General features: G+C 46.6%; 1 protein-coding gene and 1 non-coding gene across 7 annotated transcripts in view; both read right to left on the reverse strand.

Moving 5' to 3' along the window:
* TIAM1 (TIAM Rac1 associated GEF 1) overlaps nt 1-21096 on the reverse strand; it is a 455872-nt gene that overhangs the window by 138879 nt on the left and 295897 nt on the right. For all 6 annotated transcript variants that reach the window (XM_070455141.1, XM_070455140.1, XM_070455136.1 and 3 more), the window contains one exon: nt 16367-17340. In XM_070455141.1, coding sequence (XP_070311242.1) covers nt 16367-17329 — 963 coding nt within the window. In that variant the 5' untranslated portion in view covers nt 17330-17340. The remainder of the gene's footprint in view (nt 1-16366; nt 17341-21096) is intronic.
* On the reverse strand, nt 10656-10727 carry TRNAS-GGA (transfer RNA serine (anticodon GGA)). Its single transcript has one exon. It is a non-coding gene; the product is annotated as a tRNA-Ser (tRNA).

Raw genomic sequence — 21096 nt, forward strand, 5'->3', positions numbered from 1 at the left:
GGAGGGAGGGGCTTCCAAGGGAATAATGAGGTCTGTGTAGCTCATACTTAAAAAAAAAAAGAAACAAATAAATAAAAGGCTGAGTTAGGAGTCTAATTTATGACCTGGTGACTAGAAAGATAACTAGCACACCACCCCACCCACTCACCCAGCAAGGACCCAGAGCCCAGGAGCAGGGGAGAGTCCTCATGCTCCAATCAGCTTTGTTTCTTGAAAACAAGCAGCTTCTCACTCTGCACTTGAGCTGAACAAGTCTGTGGGGCCCACGGCTCCAGTGCAGACTCTCCAATTACCCTGCCCTTTCAAAGCTGGGATGCGAGGAGCCTGAGCAAGCTACTCACTGCCCCGGGGGGCAGGTGGCAGCTCGGGGCAACTGCCAAGATATGGGGGGTATCCATCCCTCGGTTAAAAAAATTTGGAACTTCCAAAGTGCTGGCCCTGGTCTCAGGCTCGATGGGACACAAACAGGTCTGTTCTTAAATCAGAATCTGGATTGCTCTGAAGTGCTAAAGGCATTTCCACAAACAATAATTAAAGAAGGGTAGTCCTCTATGGAGAATAATGACAGCAGGATTCAACAGGACAGCTCAACAGTCTCAGGGATAAGAAATGGGACTGGTTTTTCTCCAAGGGAAAGGCTGGGAACGTGAAACTGACATGCAAGTAATACGTGGTCTGGAGACTTAACTGTGTTTTAAGCCTTTAGTTCATTACAGTTTGAAAATGTAAAAGCTAACAGGATATTCCAATTGCCATATAAATGATTTGAATGCTGTGCTTTCAAATCTCTGCTGCCAGGTAATGGGGCAGAATGAACCAAGCCACAAACTATTGGGTTGGCCAAAAAGTTAATTCAGGGTTTTCATACGATGCTACAGAAACACCAGAGCAAACTTTTCAGCAAACCAACCCAAAAATATCGTCCTGAATGAGGCCCAAACAGGTGTTGGGCCCACATCTCTGCACATCTCATGTCATCAATTCTAAGTTAAGGCTCTCAGAGTTCACCTTCATCACGAATAGATCCTAAGTTAGCAATTAAAAGACGGGCAGAGCCAGACATGAAAACCATCATGGGCTGCACAGACAGACAGACACTGTAGGATTCACTTCTATGTGGAATGCAAAAACGTCAAACCCATAGAATCAGAGAGTAGAATGATAGCTGACAGACTAGGGGACTAGAGGGAATGGGGAGATACTGGTCAAGGTTACACACTTTCAGTTACAAGACCAATTAAGTTCTGGGGATTTGATATACAGTCAGATGACTCTAGTTAATGACACTGTATTGCATCCTTGAAATTTGCTAGGAGGATAGACCTATAAGTATTCTCACCACTGAAAAAAAAAAAAAAGGAAGGAAGGAAGGGAGGGAGGGAGGAAGGAAGAGAGGAGTAATTACTTCAGTGATAGATGTGTTAATTAACTTGATTGTGGCAATCATTTCACAATACATACATACATTAAGCTCCGGGAGATGGTGATGGACAGGGAAGCCTGGTGTGCTGCAGTCCATGGGGTCACAAAGAGTCTGACACAAGGGAGTAACTGAACTGAACTGAAACCAGCACAGTGAACATCTTCAAAACCACAAAAACACACAAGGAAGTAGAGTGTGCAAAGCACAGAAACTTGCAGTGGAGACAGCGGCCAGAACCACCTGGACCAAGTGTTCAAGGTGAAGTGAGCGCAGGGTGCACGGGAACCCTGCGTACTATGTTTGCAGCGTGTCCTTGACTCTAACACTGATCTAAAATAAAAAGTTTATTTAAAAAAAAGAAGAAACAAGGGGGAGGTAAGATGGGAAGACAGTAGCAGGAAGTGCTGAAGCAAATTTCTAAGGACCAGTGACGCTTGCTCGGAGTTTAGGTCCCTGGGGTACAGAGGGACTTAAGAGGGTCAAAGAAACCATGCATACAGCTAAGATGCAGACCCTGTAACTGTCGGTCCCTGCCATTTTCCTACCTGCTGTCCTGCCTGTTATCCACCACCAACAGTCATCAAGGACGAAGATTTGGAAGGTATGTGATATATATATATATTGTGCCGTTGAGTGAGCATGCATACTCAGTCGCTTCAGTCATGTCCAGCTCTTTGTGACCCCATGGAGGCCATGTGGCTCCTCTGCCCATGGGATTTTTTTTTTGCAAGAATACTGGAGTGTGTTACCATGCCCTCCTCCAGCGGATCTTCCCAACCCAGGGATCCAGTAGGTAAAAAAACTCCCCGATACAAACAGGAGAGCGCTGTTACCAACCCACGTTTTTCCCTGGCAGGATGGTTTACCATATATCCCTTTAGATAACAACAAGTAAAGTCAGTCATCACTGATTATTCAAGATAACCATGGGTGGCGGGAGACGAGGAGTTTGTATGAATCTACCCAGTATCTGGACTCGTTTTCACATCTCAGTCCTTCTCTGGGAGAAGGGACAAAAATCAGCTAAAAATTTGCCTCAAAATTGAAAAATGATGAGCTAGCTGCTTCTCTGTAAGACGGGGAATGATCAGCTGCACAGGGATAACCTCCCTGGGTCATAAGAAAAAGAGTTCAGAACAAAAAAGGAGAAATTGATAGCAGGCACCTGATAATTTCCAGAGCTGGGGAACAGGAAGGAACCTTGCAAAACCATCCCCTTGGCGAACACCTGGGGATGCTGAGGCTCAGAAAGTTACAGGCCTGGTGGGTGGCAGATTGGAGGTGAGAGTCCATGCCTCCAATGTCCTCTTCTACTCCAACAAGCTGGCCCCACAGCTCAGCTGCAGGGAGCACCTGATTGGGTCCTGTCTCAATAGTCAACACCACGCCTTCCCCACTGTTTGCCAACAATGCCTCTTCCAGGGTTTCCCAACAAAACTGAGTGACTGGGCATCTGTATGTCGTGACTTTCTGGCAAAGAGCTCAAACTCAAAAGTGATGGGAAGGGGAAAGAGGAGATGAAAGAATCTGAGTGAAATAAGCAGAGAATGGACAGGCATGTCTCTTAACATCCCTTAACATCTACTGGGTTTAGCTGCTCAATCATGTCTTTGAGACTCTTTGCAACCCCGTGGACTACAGCCCGCCAGGCTCCTCTGTCCAAGGGATTCTCCAGGCAAGAATACTGGAGTGGGTTGTCACTCCCCTCTGCACTTAACATCTGCTACATGCCCACAAACCATGAACCCCTACAGAATGCCCTGATGTCCCTACTGGAACTAAGAGTTAAGGACTCGATAGGCACGCCCCTCTTTTTCATACTTACACACGTGCTCATGCCACCTCACGCTGCAACTCTGCAGCGGCTCAGGCTGCGCATGTCCAACTCTGGGACAGTCACTGAACTGAGCAGTGATTTCTCCAGGTAACAGGCCTGCTGGCCCCAGATGAGCTGGCATACTTTGGGAGAGTAACCACCGGGGAACGCTCCCCATCTGTGACCCAAGCCAGCTACATCTTGTCTCCACAAGGAGTTAAGCAGGCTCAGTGGTACACATCCCCCTTCAGATATGTGACTCAGCCTGCCCAAAAAGAAACAAAAGCTGCCTGCCCAGCCCCAGCCTCTATTTGACCATGAAGCATGGGATGCTTCCAAATACCCAGAAACCCTTGCTCCAGCACCGTGGGAAATGATGTCCACCCAGCTGGAGGCATTACTCAAGACCTGAATGGTCAATAGGACTCCACATCCCCTACATCAGCCATCTCCAACTTCAGTACAGGAGTCATCTACCATGGGGCTGTTTTATCCAGCTTGCTCCTTGTTAGAAGAGCTATGACAAAACTAGACAGCATATTAAAAAGCAGAGACATCACTTTGCTTTTCCAGTAGTCATGTGTGGATGTGAGAGTTGAACCAAAAAGAAGGCTGAGTGCCAAAGGATTGATGCTTTCAAACTGTGGTGCTGAAGAAGACTCCTGAGAGTCCCTTGGACTGCAAAGAGCTCAAACCAGTGAGTATTCATTGGAAGAACTGATGCTGAAGCTAAAGCTCCAATACTTTGGCCACCAGGTGCAAAGAGCCAACTCACTGGAAAAACCCTGATGCTGAGAAAGATTGAAGGCAGGAGGAGAAGGGGAGGACAGAGGATGAGACGACTGGATGGCATCACTGACTCAATGGACATGAGTTTGAGTAAGCTCCGGGAGATGGTGAAGGACAGGGAAGCCTACAGTGCTGCAGTCCATGGGGTTGGACACCACTTAGCGATTGAACAACAAACAACGAAGTGCCACACAACAGTTAGAGGCCTACAGGTCACAGAATCTCTAGAAGAAACCAAAGTCAGATATACGGATGTAGAGGCTCTAGGGTCACACACTGAAAGACCGCTCTGAGGCTGCATCCCAAACGCCCAATCTTCTCAAATGCCAGGTGCATACCACTTCCAGGCAGTTTCCAATAGCTCAGAAGAAAGATAGCATCACTGTGATGCAAACAATCCCAGTGCATTTTTCCAAAGGGCTCCTCCTCCTACTACCTCCCTCTCAAGGACACTTGAGACCTGAGAAACCTGATTCTCCCCACACTCAAAAAAGTGCCTGGGAACCACCCCCACTCTTTTAGGGGTCAACCTCAGGGAAAAATTCCGTGGGAGCCCAACAGTCTTCATTGTCAATGCAAGGTATGTCCCTTCTTATCTAGTTAGACACCTTAGCATACAATCAGTCCTAGAATATCAAACCAAATATACTGAAATTTAAAGCAAAAGTCAGAGGAGATCAAGGGAAATAGTAAGATCCTAGCTAAACAGAGAAGTAACTCCCAGCATGATGCATGATCTGGCCAGAGATTTCCTGAAAATAGCTCAAAATAAACTCCCCGTGTTAGAACCACTCCACTGAAGAGGCTTCCAATTATAAATAACATTCATGGAATATAGAGGCTCTTAAGCCCTGTTCTTCCTGGATGAATCCTCCCAAGCCGGATTTTTCAAACACTCACCAGCTTCCATTCCACCGGCCGAAATCAACGCACGCACTTTCCCACTGGATGTACAAGTGGCCAGCTGTCGCCCAAAACATTCAACAGTGCGAGTTTTCTTAGTCATTTCAGCTGGGCAACAAAGCTTAAGTGAGCTCTGGTACTAAAGCAGAGGCAGCAAGAGGCAAATTCAAAGCCTGTTTGCACGGCCTTGAAAATTGGAGGGTCCCCCAGCATGAACATGGGCTAATGACACATTGTGGCAAAGCTCACATCATTTCCACCAGGGACTCAAATACCCCAAGGAACAGGTTTGCTGTGCTAATGATGTGAGGACACAATTCTGAAGAGGTCATTAACCACAAAGTCCAAGGGCCCTGGAACCAGTCAGGCGATTTAAGTCGAATGCAATTAGAAACTGTTATGTTGGTCACTTTCTTTAATTTCCCTGATAAACCCAGCTTTGCGTCAATGCACCTGTATAGAGGTGGTAAATCCAGCAGAGGAGAGCTCACGGAATCCCAGTGATGGGAGGAGATGCTGACCTGCGGTGGTGGTGGTGGCAGTTCAGTCGCCAAGTCATGTCCAACTCTGGTGACCCCATGGATTGTAGCCCGCCAGGCTCCTCTCTCCTCTGTTCACAGATTTCCCAGGCAAGAGTACTGGAGTGGGTTGCCATTTCCTTCTCCAGGGGATCTTCCCAACCCAGGGATCGAACCCAGGTCTCCAGCATTGGCAGGCAGATTCTTTCCTGACCATATGATCTATGATCAAGCAATCCCATTCCTGGGCATATATCTGTGGACCTGTGGAAACCTTGAACTAGAACAATTTATGACTTACTGAATTCTGAAATATTCCTCCTGTGGTTTACCATCTTCTTCTCCCCCAAATCTGAGTACCCCCACTCCCCATACATGCATACACGTGCACACTGTCTTTGGTTTCCAACACTCTCTCCATGATATATCTCAGTACAGCAAATATCATGTCCAGGCATGTCTTTCTGAACCTATCCATGCCTCAGTTTCCTCACCTGTATAATAGGAATGGCAATAATATCTACTTTGTAAGACACATTGTAAGACGTGATATAGAGTTAAGTCCCTTTTCTAGAACTCTGCCCAGCACACACAGCACTTGCACAGGAGTGTTAACCGTCATCGCAGTTGTGTCCATCTCAGCCCAAGGAGGGAAGTCACTGCCTGACCTCACTTGCTAGCTTCCTGCACTAACACAGAAGAAAGTGTGTTGCTGAGGAATGTGGGAAAAACACAGCCTCATGGGGGAAAAGACAGGGAGACCAAGGTTGGTGTGAGCCAATGCAACCCTCTGAATCATGTTCACATTCATAACACTGCACAATAAACTAAGAAAATGATGCTTCCGATGCTCTAAGTAATTGCTAGTCACTGTTAAAATAATCGCCTTTCTTGATCTACAGAAATATTGCAGTCTCCGTTTTCCATTATTGTAAGATCTTTATTTCCCCTCTCTATAAACAAATGTCCAGTGCCTTTCTGAGTTCGTGATTCTGAAGTTCATCAATTTCAGCCCCTGGGCCTCCTACTCTTCACCCCTTCACATGTGTCCCAGCTCCGTCTGAGACATTTCTAAACACCAGCTCCATTTCCCACTTCTTCCTTTCCCAAGGCAGAGACTCCATGCCCTTCCAAGCTTCCAGCACTCAGCCCCATCCTCGCTAATGATTCCCCACAGGGGTGACTCAAAATTTCTCTCAATTACAACCGCTGGAAGTGAAGTTCTTACTGCTGCTCACAAGGGACTCAGAAGCTGTCTAAAGCTTGAAATGTTGCTCCAGGTAACTTCAGATTGGAGTCAGCACTGTGCTGAGGTCAGTGAATCATCTTCTCTCCTTTCATCTGTTTTTCTACGTGTGTGTCTCAGACCCTGTTTTCGCTCCCCACCACCCCACCTCTCATCTCAGGACATATCACATCTCCAGTCATCAACTCTTTTCTAACCACCTTCCTCCCAACAAGCCATGCTATAGAGTAAGTCTCCCAGGAGCAAGGTGGAGGGCTCCTGAGGCTGTCCATCAAGGTCCTCCGCTGACATCCAGCCTTAGCACCGGACCTTTGGAGGCACCCTGCCACCAGTGAAACTGAAGAACTCCTGCCAGCATGCTCCCAGCCCTTCTTGGGTCTAGGAATTCCAGGAATACTGATCCTTCAAGGCTCAGCTGGAAGCCTTCTTTTAATCTTTGATCCCCATGAAACTTCTCAACACCCACCCCACCACCACCCCAGCCACACTGGCCTCTTTGCTCTTTCTCAAAAGTGCAGGGCATGACCCCAGCTTCCAAATCCATGGTCGACTCCCATCTCCCCTCCCAATCCCTACCCAAGCCTGCCCTTCCTGGGGGGCCCGACCCGACCACGTGCTCCAGAGTTGTCACCAGGTCCGCCACCGCCCGCTTCTCCCCATCTTGCTCTCTCTCCCACAGCATGCCCTGTACTCATCATGCTGATTGTTTGCTGCGGACACACCCGCACTTCACCCCTGAGCTCAGAGATCTTTTCCTGACACTCCCAAGAGCCAAGAACAGTGCCTGGCATGGCAAAGGCAGTAAAAAAAAAAAAAAAAAAAAAAACACCACACTGTTGAACAACTTCACTGCTGTTCATCTTCCACACTCCTCTCACAACAAGAAAATCATTCCTCATGGAATACACTTGAGTTTGATTTATAGATCTAGTCATTTGCAGGCTCAGCTCACGCTCGACTCCAGCTAAAGTCACAACCAGGAAGCCTGACCTCCCACCTTCCAGAGAAGATCCGGGTTTACGATGTCTTTCATGGAGACAACCAGAGCTCATTTACATGTCTTTTTCTTTCATCTTTTTAAAAGGAGAGAAAGTGAGAAGGACATATTGGGCTGTTTTATGGCCCACACTAGATATTCTGTCAAGAGGAGGTTCAAAGCAAACCGGGCCCCAACCGCAGAGGGAAAAGCTGGTGGGTGTTCCGCGCCCCGGGCTCCGCGGAGACGCTCCCAGGGCTGCAGGCAGGCCGGTTGGGAGGCTCCAGGCTCCCATCCCAGCGCTTTATCCCTCCCAGTTACGCGGAGAAACCAGTAATTAATTACACAGCATTGCAGGACACGATTTATGTCGAGGGACACTGACTCGCCTCTCCTTACGGACTAAATGGAGAGTGTGGTTTTCAAAGCTTTGGACCTCCCCAAACTGTATTAGCATAAATGAGCCACTCCCTGAGTGGGAGCCAGGGTTCCTTAAATCATTTTGGGGGCCCCGAAAGCCCTCCCTTTTCCAACTACCTATTCGAAACAAAGGTTTCCCAAACAGTCCAGCAAAAGAGCGTATCACAAGAGAGAGAAAGCAGAGCAACTACAAGTCTCGATAGGTTAGAAATTGTAGAGAGCTGCAAAAACACAAAATGGAACTTCCCTGGTGGTACAGTGAATAAGAATCTGCCTGCCAGTGCAGGGGGCAGGGGTTCGATTCCTGGTCTGGAAAGATTCCACATGCTATGGAGCAACTGAGCTCACGGATCACAGCTACCAAGCCATCGCCCAACAGAGAGGATGAGCCCAGCAATGAGCCCTCACCCAAGAGTGGCCCCCACTGTGAGAGAGAGAGCCTGCGCACAGCGACACACACCCAGTGCCACCAAAACAAATTCACAACAAAGAAACAACACCCTTCTCGGCCTTTTCTTAATTTTAGAAGATAAAATTTAACAATTAAAGATATTTTTTTTAAAAAAAAGATAAAAAAAGAAGGAAAAAATACAGATATTTATGTGAACATGTAATGGTTTATTGCTGCTATTTTAAGATGAATTAACAAGTATTTTTTACATTTCTGGTTCAATTTGTAGTGTGATAAATATTTATAGGTATAACCCACATGAATAGAAGCTCCTTGGAGGCTGTGATACTTTTTAAGAGTAGAAAAGAGTCTGAGAACTGCTGATACAAGCCATCTCTTGGCCACCGACTCCCACTCCTCAAAAGAAGATCTTGGCAAAGGAGATGGATATTCATGTTGAAAATGGATGGGCTGTTTTTCAAAATAAATATCTCACTGCTTAACTTACATGCCAGAAAAAGAAACATAAAAGAAAAAAGAAGCATCAAAAAGGAGAAGTAAAGGAAGACGTTGTTTTAAGTGGACTGTGTATAAAAATATTTTGTTGCATGAAGAATTAACCTGAGGTTCTTAACCAGAAGCTTCTCGATGGACGCTGGAGGACCCATGGATCCCCTGAAATGATACACAGCAGGGTGGTCCCTGTATTTGATCCCAAAAAATCCAATTTTTTCTTCTGATTCTCAAAGGAATCAGAAGGTTAGGAATCTCTTGGAGGCTGATGCCAATTCTCAGCTCAGGAAACATATTATCCTTGAACCATTTAAGCTAAGTATAAAACAAAACAAAATTTTAAGCACCAACACAGCCTTTTACAGGAACTCAAGATTTTTCTCTGACCATGCTGCACCCTCTATCTGGCTAAAATCACCAATCCTATTACCTGTTTATCCAAGCAAGAAAGTTTTATCAGGGACAGAGCCTTCTAAAGTCATCTTTGGCATCTCTCCAAAAACAGACATACAGATGATCAACAGGTATGTGAAAAGATGCTCAACACCACTAATTACGAGAGAAACGCAGATCAAAACTATGATGCGGTAGGACCTCACACCAGTCAGAATGGCCATCATCAAAATGTCTAAAAAAGAAAACATGCTGGAGAGGGTGTGGAGAAAAGAGAACCCTCCTACTCTATTGGTGGGAAGTAAGTTCATGGAAAATAGTATGGAGGTGCCTCAAAAAACTAAAAAATAAAGCTACCGTATGATCCGGCAGTCCCTCTCCTGGCCGTGTATCCAGAAAAAAACTATAATTTGAAAAGGTACATGCACCTCTGTGTTCACAGCAGCCAAGACGTGGAAAACAACCTGAATATCCAGTGACAGACGAATGGATGTAGAGAATGCTATGTGTGTGCAATGAAACGCTGCTCAGCCACGGAAAAGAACAAATAATGCTATTTGCAGCAACATGGACGGAGGACTACGTGAAGTGAGGACGAGGAGGACAGACGCTGTGTGATACATGGGGAATCTAACATGTGGCACAAACGAACTATCTGCAAAACAGAACTAGACTCACGGACACAGAACAGACGTGTCGTGGTGGGGGCGGGGCCGGGGGCAGGGCTAAGGCCTGGAGTGGGTTTTGGAGTTAGCAGTGTAGACTGTTATACAGTCTACAGTCTACATGATAAACAAAAGGCCCTACTATATAGCATAGGGAGCTATATTCAACATCTTGTAATAAACCGTAATGGAAAGAATTTGAAAAGGATTGTGTGTGTGTATATATATATTATGTGTATATATACAATATTATGCATATATTATGTGATATAATAATATATAACTGAATGTGTATATATAATTGAATTACTTTGTTGCACAGTAGCAGATATTAACACTGTAAACCAACTAAACTTCAATTTATGTATATATATATATAGTATATATTACATATACATATATGTATATATTATGTAATATAATATATAACTGAATGTGTGTGTATATACATATATATATGTAACTATACAAGTGAGTGAAGTTGCTCAGTCGTGTCCGACTCTTAGCGACCCCATGGACTGTAGCCTACTGGGCTCCTCAGTCCATGGAATTTTCCAGGTAAGAGTACTGGAGTGGGTTGCCATTTCCTTCTCCAGGGGATCTTCCCAACCCAGGGGTCGAACCTGGGTCTCCCGCATTCCAGGCAGACGCTTTACCATCTGAGCCACCAGGGAAGCCCATATATATGTAACTATATATATATAAAACTTTGCTGCACAGTAGCAGAAATTAACACAACACTGTAAACCAACTAAACTTCAATTTAAAAAATAAAAATGAAGTCATCTTTGGTCATCCCTCTCCAGAACCACTCTTTTGGCTCATGGTAGTAGACAGTTAGTTTTTTCTTTTCGGCCCACCACCCCTTTGCGCTTCAACAAAACTGAGGGTTTTGATGTTAAGCTCTGAAGGCACAGGAGCTGAATCCTGTTTGATCATGGGGAGACAGTGTGGTGTCTACTGTCTACTGTAGATGGCATGGGGCAAATTTACACTGAGATGTGACTTCTGCACATTCATGTCACAAATTCTGGGCAAATTGAAAGAGTAGATGGGAGAGAATTCCTGGAAGCCATCACCATACAAGGAAGGCTAAAAACAGCCTAATTAGACACAAAATCTATCCCCCATATCCAAACTCCACTGGATGTCAGACTAGATGAAGCACAAGCTGGAATCAAGATTGCCAGGAGAAATATAAATAATCTCAGATACGCAGACAATACCACCCTTATGGCAGAAATTAAAGAACTAAAGAGCCTCTTGATGAAAGTGAAAGAGGAGAGTGAAAAAGCTGGCTTAAAACTCAACACTCAGAAAACTAAGATCATGGCATCCGGTCCCATCACTTCATGGCAAATAGATGGGGAAACAATGGAAACAGTGACAGATTTTATTTTTGGGGGCTCCAAAATCACTGCAGATGGTGACTGCAGCCATGAAATTAAAAGACACTTGCTCCTTGGAAGAAAAGCTATGACAAACCTAGACAGCATATTAAAAAGCAGAGACATTACTTTGCCGACAAAGGTCCGTCTAGTCAGGGCTATGGTTTTTCCAGAAGTCATGTATGGATGTGACAGTTGGACTATGAAGAAAGCTGAGCGCCAAAGAATTGATGTTTTTGAACGGTGGTGTTGGAGAAGACTCTCAAGAAGACCGTTGGACTGCAAGGAGATTCAACCAGTCCATCCTAAAGGAGATCAGTCTTGAATATTCATTGGAAGGACTCATGTTGAAGCTGAAACTCCAATATTTTTGGCCACCTGATAGGAAGAACTGGCTCACTGGAAAAGACCCCAATGCTGGGAAAGATTGAAGGCAGCAGGAGAAGGGGAAGACAGAGGATGAGATGGTTGGATGGCATCATTGATTCAATGGACATGAGTCTGAGTAAACTCCGGGAGCTGGAGATGGACAGGGAAGCCTGGTGTGCTGCAGTCCACGAGTCGCAAAGAGTCGGGACATGGAGCGACTGAACTGAACTGATCACATGCAAGACATTATGCCAGGAGTTCTATCTACATTCATTCCTCTGTGGAACCCTCACACTGGCCTCATTCAAGAGGCACTGAGATCCTTCTGGGTTACACAGCCAACAAGGAACAGGGTTCAAACTCACAAGCTCAGATATGCTGCTTCAGAATCTCTTCTTTGCTGGACAGCAGGCTGCCCTCACTCTATCCATTAACCATAGGAACACCAAGAGAGTAAAGTTTAGACCAAGAAACCAAAGAGGCATTCATTAAATCAAGAGGCAATCTATTGGGATTTCACAGCAGTCAGTACAAATAAGCTCTGTTTTACATAGTCTGGGTAAATCCCCCCAACAAATGAGCAGCAGACTGATTCTCAAGATACAGTCTTATGCACACAGCACACACACATATTCACATGTACTGAATTCAACAAATAGAATTCCTCAGCACTTACTGGGTAGCAGACCCATGAAAATGTGTCATTTTTAAAAACCGAAATATGAACTCCTCTGACTTCAGATTTATAGCTCAGTAACATGTCCAACTACTACTCAAATACAAAAATAGGAAGAATGGTTCCAAACTCTGTTTGATCATTTGCAAATAAAAAGATGTTCTTCATGTTTGTTCAGATAAAACATTGTCCCCCAGGCTCAGAGGCCAGACCCTTGGGCCAAATGCCTGCCAGGAACTCTTTTCTGAGGAGTAAAACTGCTGACAAGACTATTACAGATTCGACTACATCACCAGGGCAAACGAGGAGACTGTTAATATCTATGATCCGAACTCATGGGAGAGGGCCCCTGGGTCAGAAACATTCACCAACAAAAGAAAAGGAAAAAAGAACTACTTTCAAAGAAGCCTCCACACCCACTGTCTCTTAAAATACACTGTTTGGAACATAGTGGGTTCTCAAAAAATCACGTTGGATGAACACGCCAAACTTAAGAAGAGGAAGCCTGGGTGGGTGGATAGTGTTGTGCATAATTCTGGGGTTTGTTTCAAGTCATTAAAGATCCTCACTCAACACGTAACATTGAGACCAAAATAAGACTTCCGTTCATTTTACAGACTCTGCAGAAGGCTTCTATGTATGGAATCCCACTTGGTTCTCCTACTGGCCCCATCGGAGCCTGGTGTCACTCACCCTGGACAGACTAGGAGCCAGTGATGAAGTGCCTCGCCCAAGGTCACTGGTCAATAAGGACTGAGCCAGAAGCGGATATACTTGTCAGGAATCCCAGTCCCCTGTACTCTGGGCTACATTAAGCTACTGGAGTGCTTTATAAGACAGCACTCTGAGATGATCTCACTTCCATATATTAACAATTTTAGAAGGCACCAAGCCAAAGAATGGAAGTGGCCTGCAACAAGTACACGTGAGAATTTCCCATGATACCAGCTCTGGCCCTCTCCTGGGGGCGGCCAAGACTCAAAGGCTCACAGCCCCATCAGTGAGGGGTTGGGGGAAGCAGGGGGTCCACCTGCCCCCCAGGGTCGGAGCCAGAGAGCCAGAATACCACCCAGCACCCCCCACAAATCTTACACAGAATGGATGCTAACTTAGCGTTGTTTCAGGTAGAAGCGAGAGAGGCAAGGTTTCTTTTAAAAGAGTCTGGATCAATGGACCCTGATGGAGCTGCCAAGACCATCTCTGCGAATCAGGCCTGCAGTGCCAATCTGGTGATGTCTAAAGGACAAAACCTGCGGTGCCTTTCAGGGGATCCTTTAATAGGACCTCCATCTCACCTGTGTCCTGACTCCTCAAGATGCCAGTGCAAGCAGAGTCCTGCCCGGGGCAGGCAGAGGGACCACAAGGGGTCATTTCTATCATTATAATCATGCTTCCGAAAAGAGACAGGTCAGGACTTCCCCTCTAGTAGTCCAATGCTGAAGAATTCGCCTGCCAATGCAGGGGACATGGGTTCAATCCCTAGATCGCCAGGAAGATCCCACGGGTCTTGGAGCTACTAAATCCCATGTGTCACAACTACTGAAGCCTCCCCTCATGGCAACTAGAGAAAGCCTGCACACAGCAACAAAGACCCAGCACACTCAAAAATAAATTAATTAAAAATACTTTTTAAAAAGAAAAGAGATGGGTCAAAATTCAAGGAGAGCATCTGAACGCAATATCCACGCTCACCTCTCACACCTCCGAATCAGCCTTTTTTATCATTTTGTTTCCAAGACGCAAAGTTTGATATAAACACCAAATTACCTGGGGTCCTCAACTCACAGAACACCATTCAGGATACTGAAAATTACAAGTAACAGACTGTCCCTCCTTACTGGTGGCTTCTAAAGTACCAAGCACTAGCCTTTACCTTCCATTTTCTCAAAAAATCTTATTATTTTGTCCACTTGCCAGATGAAGAAATTAAGGCTTCGAGAGACTTAAAAACTGTGCCCAAAGTTACTCAGGTAAAAAGAGGTGGAGCCAGGATACCTGGCTTGGACACCGGCCAAACTTGTCCTTCAACAAATGAATGGCTGGGGTGCGGGGGGGGAGCTGTTTGGGGAGGGTGAAGCATTAGTGGAATATTATTCAGCCTCAAAAAGGAAGGAAATTCTGACACCTGCTGCTATGTGTGAACCCTGAGGATATTAGCCTAAGAGAAATAAGTAAAAGTGAAATCGCTTAGTCGTGTCCAATTCTTCGAAACCCCATGGACTGTAACATACCAGGCTCCTCCGTCCATGGGATTTCCGAGGCAAGAGCATTGGAGTGGGCTGCCATTCCCTTCTCCAGTGGATCTTTCTGACCCAGGGATTGAACCCCAGTCTCCCGCATTGCAGGCAGACGCTTTACCATCTGAGCACCCATGGAAGCCCAGGAAATAAGCCTGTCACAAAAAGACAAATACTCTATGATTCACTTTAGATGGGGTATCTAGAGTCAAATTCATTGAGACAGAAAGTAGAATGGCAGTTGCCAGGGCCTGAGGAGAGGGTAAAAGGGGAACAACTGTTTAAGGGGGATGCAGTTTCAGTTCCACAAGATGAGTTCTGAAGATGAAGCGTAGTGATGGCTACACAACCATATGAATGTATTTAACACCCCTCAACCATGCAGTGAAAAATGGTCATCATGACCATCTACCCATTATACTTAGACACCCTTCCCAAGACAACTGAACTTCACAATACCCCCCTGACCCGCACTGAAGCAAGACCACAGGTGCATCACCCTGCTGGCCAGGTCAGAGCACACCTGCTGATTTCCAGCTGACCTCAGCTGTATTCACTGCTCACTGTGGGCGCCAATACACCTTTCAGGGCAAAGGAGCCCCACCTGGATTCCGGATCTGAAACGCCATCCTGTCAGCTACCGACCCATCCTCAGCACAAGCCAGGACTCCTGGAACCCTGCTCCAGGGAACAGCACAACCAGAAAAGGACTGACACAGGCAGGATTACTTGACATGTCATTATCCTCATGATACTGAGTTGGTCACAAAGTTTGTACAGGGGTGACCAGACCACCGAAAGAACTTTTTGGCCCGCCCAATAATTATCAGTAGTGATTAAGGTAATGTGGGAGCAGTCTTCCTTTCACTAGCAAGACACATTTTAAATCTCTGAAAACACTTTCACATGCACACCGTCATGCCCCAGACCCTGAAGCAGGTGGGTCAAGCATCTTCACCCCAGTGTTCAGAAGAGCACCTGGATGGAAGTCAGGGTTTTGCCCAAGGCCGGAAGCCAGTTGGCTGCAGAACAGACCTGGAACCCACCCACGTTATTCCTCCTGCAACAGCTCCCTCCAGAGAGAGAGGGCTGGCCAGCATCGCAAAGGAACAGGAAATTGAAATGGCTCCCGGGAAGGCAGTCAGCCTGCCAACCTCGGACAGAAGCTGACAAGTGACCAGAGCCGGCCCCGAATCAAAAAAGGCTTCCTCCAAGGAGCCGCCTGCCGACTAACCTCTTCCCACCTGCGGCGCGGAAGAAATACGCTCCAAGAGTCCACAGCCCACCATCCCCATCTGTCCACGGAGAGAAAACCACGTTAGGAAGAAGCGCAAGACCCAGTGAGGTGCTGCTGAGAGCTGAACTGGGGAGGCAGTTTCCCGATACGAACTTATCAGCTTCATCCCCACTCCTGTCACCTCACCCACACACACACGCTTCTTCCTGAATTCCCACCCCTCTAGCAACAGAACTGCCAGAGGGGCGAAGCAGCAGACAGACGAATCTTCAGAGAGGCAGCACCCACCAGGGAAAAACTGTGTTTAACACGCAGCTACAAGACAGGAACCTCCTAAGAGCCCAATCATGCACTTGGAGTCATGCACCAGTTTCCAAAATACCGCAACAGATTCCAGGCACTTTACCTGAGTGGTTTTTGCTCTTCTGCCTTGCATGCTGCTGCTCTGGCTAATCTGTGGGTTGGTGGCACCTTCAGAGAGACAGTGAGATTTCCTACAGGGGAGTGTGTTGTAATTACTGTAGGGGAGAGCCTCTTCAGCGGCAGCTGGTGGCATCTTATGGTTCGCGAGATCGGGGATGTCAGACACCAGATTCCGACAGTAGCCTGCAAGTTTGCTCCTGGGCCCCCCGTTTGCCGTCACCCCAGAGTTCTTCTGAGCGTACAAGTCCCCCAGCGAATTGGCCCGTTGACAGGCACTGAGCTGCCGCGGACTCGCCCGGGTTTCCATCGCCCGAGCCTCCTCGCAGTCTTTCTCCTCGGCGGAACCCAAGATCTCTTCGTTGCTTGTTAAATGTTCTTGGCTCAGATCAGAGAGTGAGAATTCCAGGCTGTCCTCCCGCCAGATGTCTGCAGATTTGGAGCGTTTCTTCTTAAAGCTCGCTGTCTCCATGAACGCGGGCCCGTTGGAGGCATAGGGGCGCTGCCGCCTGCCGCCCTCCGCCAAGTACGTCGCGTCATCCCCGTAAAGCCGGCTGTCCTCCGAGTCTGGCATGCTCTGCACGGAGGCTGCAGTGAGAACGATGCTGCTGTCCACGCTGGGAGCGACGGAGGAATCGGTGTAAGACACGGGTCTCAAGCCCATATCCACTCGGTCCACCCAGATGGGGCTCCCGAAGTCCTCGAGGGTGCCTTCCTGGGAGAAGGGCTCCAGGCCATTTTCGGCCAGGGACTGGGGGATGCTGGGGGTGCTGCTGGAGCGGGTGCTCACTTCGGAGCTCCGGTGGATCGCCTTGCCGGAGGAGGCGTGCCTGCTCCGCCGCGCCTTGTGCGACAGGCGCAGGGAGCGCGACGTGGCCTTGCGCCCCAGGACGGCGTGCTTCTCGCGGTAGAACTCGTGCACGACGTTCTGACTTTCCGCGTTCCCCATGGTGCTATGGTCTGTAGCAAGGGAAAAAAAAAAGAGGATCACTGAGTCACCCATGGGTACGGGCGGTCAACGGGAAGAGCTCAGTACCTACGGAGGCAGGCAGCTTTAACAGCAGCGCTTATATGCATCTGGCAGGTACCTGGACTCCTAACGCGGCAGCAGGTGAGAACTAACATCACCTACTGAGCCGGCTCCTGCGGAGATGTGAAATAAGAACATAAAGAAGATCGTTGGGGGCTGACCCGGGTCTCTGCCTGGGGCCGGGAGCAGCACACCAAGCAAGGCACAGAGTTGCCTTCATAAAGCTGGCAACACCTGCTCTCCTCTCCCTAAACTCTAGAGCTGCCTATTTAAAGCTCCCCGCCTCTCCATCAACTAGAAACTCTAAAAAGTACAAACCAAGGTGTCTGCTCCAAATGAGTAACGTTCTGTTTGAAATGACATATTTCAAAAAACCAGGCAAAACTCCGAGATGCACTGGATAAAGGCGCTTCCTCCCCATAGGTTTTCCGTTTCATCCTGACTTAAATACCCTTCAAAATCAATAAAAAAACGGGAAGGCTCAAGACGTGAAGTCCAATCAACTCTTCCTGATAAAGTCCAAAAGGGGTTTTTTACCTTTAATGCACAGCTTTCTGAAAACCTTAATGGGGGGGGGGGGGGCCCACGAAGTGGGAGGGGGAGAGGGACATGCACAACAGCAAACTAATAGGTTTATTTCTGGGAGCAAATCCAACCCGAGAACATTAATCTGGTACAGAGTGCCCTGCACAAAGAAATTCACATGATGAAATCACTAAATGTGATTCAGCCTTTTGGAGCTACCCAGGTTAATTCAAGTCCTTTCCTTAACATTTTTCCAGTCTCCCTCATTGGTCTGAGGGCTCTTACCCACAGTGAGAAATTAAAACATCCTCAACGCTCAACAAATATGACTCTATTTAGCCTTATTCTCCTTGCTCTGTGCAGTGAGGTTTCTCTAGACCATTTCAACTGCATACACTCAGGATACACACATGAAAATGGACAGAAAGGAGAGAAGAAAAACAGAGTATCCGAGTGCATCCCTGAGTTGATGTGTACAATCATCTACACGGTCACTCATTCAGAAAATATATATACTGGGACTTCCCTGGAGGTCCAGTGGCTAAGATTCCATGCTTCCAATGCAGGGGGCCTGGGTCTGATCCCAGGTCAGGGAACTCGGTGAGTCAGATGGTAGAGAATCCATCAGGTGATGCAGGAGACACAGGGTAGATCCCTAGGTGAGGAAGATCCCTGGGAGGAGGGAATGGTTACCTACTGCATTATCCTTGCCTGGAGGATCCCCATGGACAGAGGAGCCTAGAGGGCTACAGTTCATAGATGGGTCACAGGACTGAACAACTAACGCTTTCACTTTCACAGGGAACTAGATCCCACAGGTGGCAACTAAGATCCCGTATGCCAGCAACTAAAAGATTCAGAGTGCCACAACTGAAGACCTGATGTAGCCAATAAAAAAATAATTTTTTTTCTTTTTTTTTAAACAAAGAGGTGGGGATGGAGCCCCGATGCTCATGCCAGCTTCTGCCCTGACTGGCTGAGCATTTTTAAACAAAGAGGTGGGGATGGAGCCCCGATGCTCATGCCAGCTTCTGCCCTGACTGGCTGAGCAATCTTGAAAACTGTTTAAAAGAAGAAAAAAGAAAGAAAGAAAATAAACACTGCATAGCTACCATGTTCCAGAATCCAGAGATACAGCAGAGAAAAAAAGATACACATTCTCCACTCTGATGAAACTGATATTCCAAGCCAGGGAAGGGATACAATAAAACAAAAAAGTAAAAGGTGCAGAGGGAAACAGAAACAAATTTATTGTACCCATTATAGTTTGAAACCCCCTGCAATATAATATATTCCTTCCCAATGCTCCAGAACCACGCTACAATCCTACTCTTCAGTCTCAAAGGTTGCTTAAATTCCTACAAGCACATCTTTACTGAAATGAAATTTGTGGCAACAAAAAGGGAAAAACCTCCATTGAATGTTCCGATGAGTTCAGAGGTAACTCATACAGACACCAGATGTGAGGCTATTCCCATACTGGAATATTCCCTACCAGGTCACACATCATATGATTCTGAGAGTGAAGTTTCCAAGAAAGAGAATCATCCTTTTACTAGTAGCAAATATACTTCAAAGCAATAAGTTCACGCCTCTCTGGCTGGCACCTTTAAGAAGCAAGAAAAAAATACAGAGACTCAACTCAGTGCAGGGAAAATGAAAAGACTCAGGGTCCATGTGTGATCATTTATGTGATCTATATTCCTAAGTGCTACATTTTTACAAGTAAAATATTTTAACAAGCATCTAAAGTAAGGCTAAAAGCCATGACCAATGTCTCAGGGTTCTTGATTTTTTAAGGGTTACAGCTTCCCTGATAGCTCAGTTGGTAAGGAATCTGCTTGCAATGCAAAAGACCCTGGTTCAATTCCATGGTCGGGAAGATCCCCTGGAGAAGGGAAAGGCTACCCACTCCAGTATTCTTGCCTGGGAAATCCCATGGACAGAGGGGCCTGGCGGGCTACAGACCATGGGGTCACAAAGAGTCGGACACAACTGAGCGACTTTCACTTGAAGACACATAGATGGAGACGTCTCTGGTGTTCCAGTGGTTAAGAATCTGCCTGCTAATGCAGGGGACACGGTTCCAGCCCTGGCCCAGGAACTAAGATTCTACATGCAGCAGGGCAACTAAGCCTGCATACCACGACTACCGAAGCATGCGGGCCCTAGAGCCCGCAAGAGAAGCGCACCCCAACAGAGAAGTCCCCACTCAATGCAACTCGAGAAAGCCTGAACACAGTCTAAAGAAGACCCAGCACAGCTTAAAATAAAAAAAAAAAGATACCTGTATGTGTCTATGTATCTGTTTGTTTTGCCAAGGAGCAATTAAAAGTTCAGAAAAAGTGTTAGCCACAGTCCCATTTTAAGAATCACATAGATTTAAACTGAAAAGAGGGAAAGAATGAAGGTGACCAAAACTGTGGTGTAGAAAGGCAAAGCTGTCACCCCAAATATGCTCGAATGGAGCCCCCCAATATGCTCAGATGGAGCGCCCTTCTGCTGTATAAAAAAGTTTGCAAATATAAATTGACAGACATATTCTTAACAACAAATTTCTGGTTAGGCTTTTTTCTGCCAACAGAAAACTAATCAAGTTAAAAGCCTCAGGAGTGTTTTCCTAAAGCAAATGGCCCCAACCTTCAAGAATTACAGTGTTCCCTGCATCACTCTGACGGGTTTATATTAATAGCATTTTTAGTAGCAAGATTCTTTTCAGCCAGCCAAGGTAGGAAAGAAGCCATTTTTATCTTCAGAACTAGAATTTAGAGATGAACGCCAAATCTCTTAAATCCTACCAAGAGCGATCTCAGGGGATGATCTAAGTCAAGTCAGCAGGAAGTTTGAAGCAACTCAAGTTAGGAGAAAAATGTTCCTAGGGACTGCCGAAACACCCCTTCCTTTAAGAGCTTTCCCCCAAAGGTCAGTGAGACTCATGAAGGCCCATGTGGGGATCAGTGGGGGACCCTGAAACAACACAAGCATGAAAAATGAAAATTGCTCACTGCATACAAGAGACACAATCTCCCCTTGCAGGGACAACCCCATCCCATAGGCAACCCCCAGAGCACTGGTGACTTGAAAGTCCTACTCCTCTCCACATACAAATGGCAAATGCCAGCTACTTTCACCATCTTCACATTACCCCGCTCTCTCCTATT

The sequence above is a fragment of the Odocoileus virginianus genome, chromosome 25 (genome assembly GCF_023699985.2).
Source record: "Odocoileus virginianus isolate 20LAN1187 ecotype Illinois chromosome 25, Ovbor_1.2, whole genome shotgun sequence".
NCBI classification, from domain to species: Eukaryota; Metazoa; Chordata; class Mammalia; order Artiodactyla; family Cervidae; genus Odocoileus; species Odocoileus virginianus.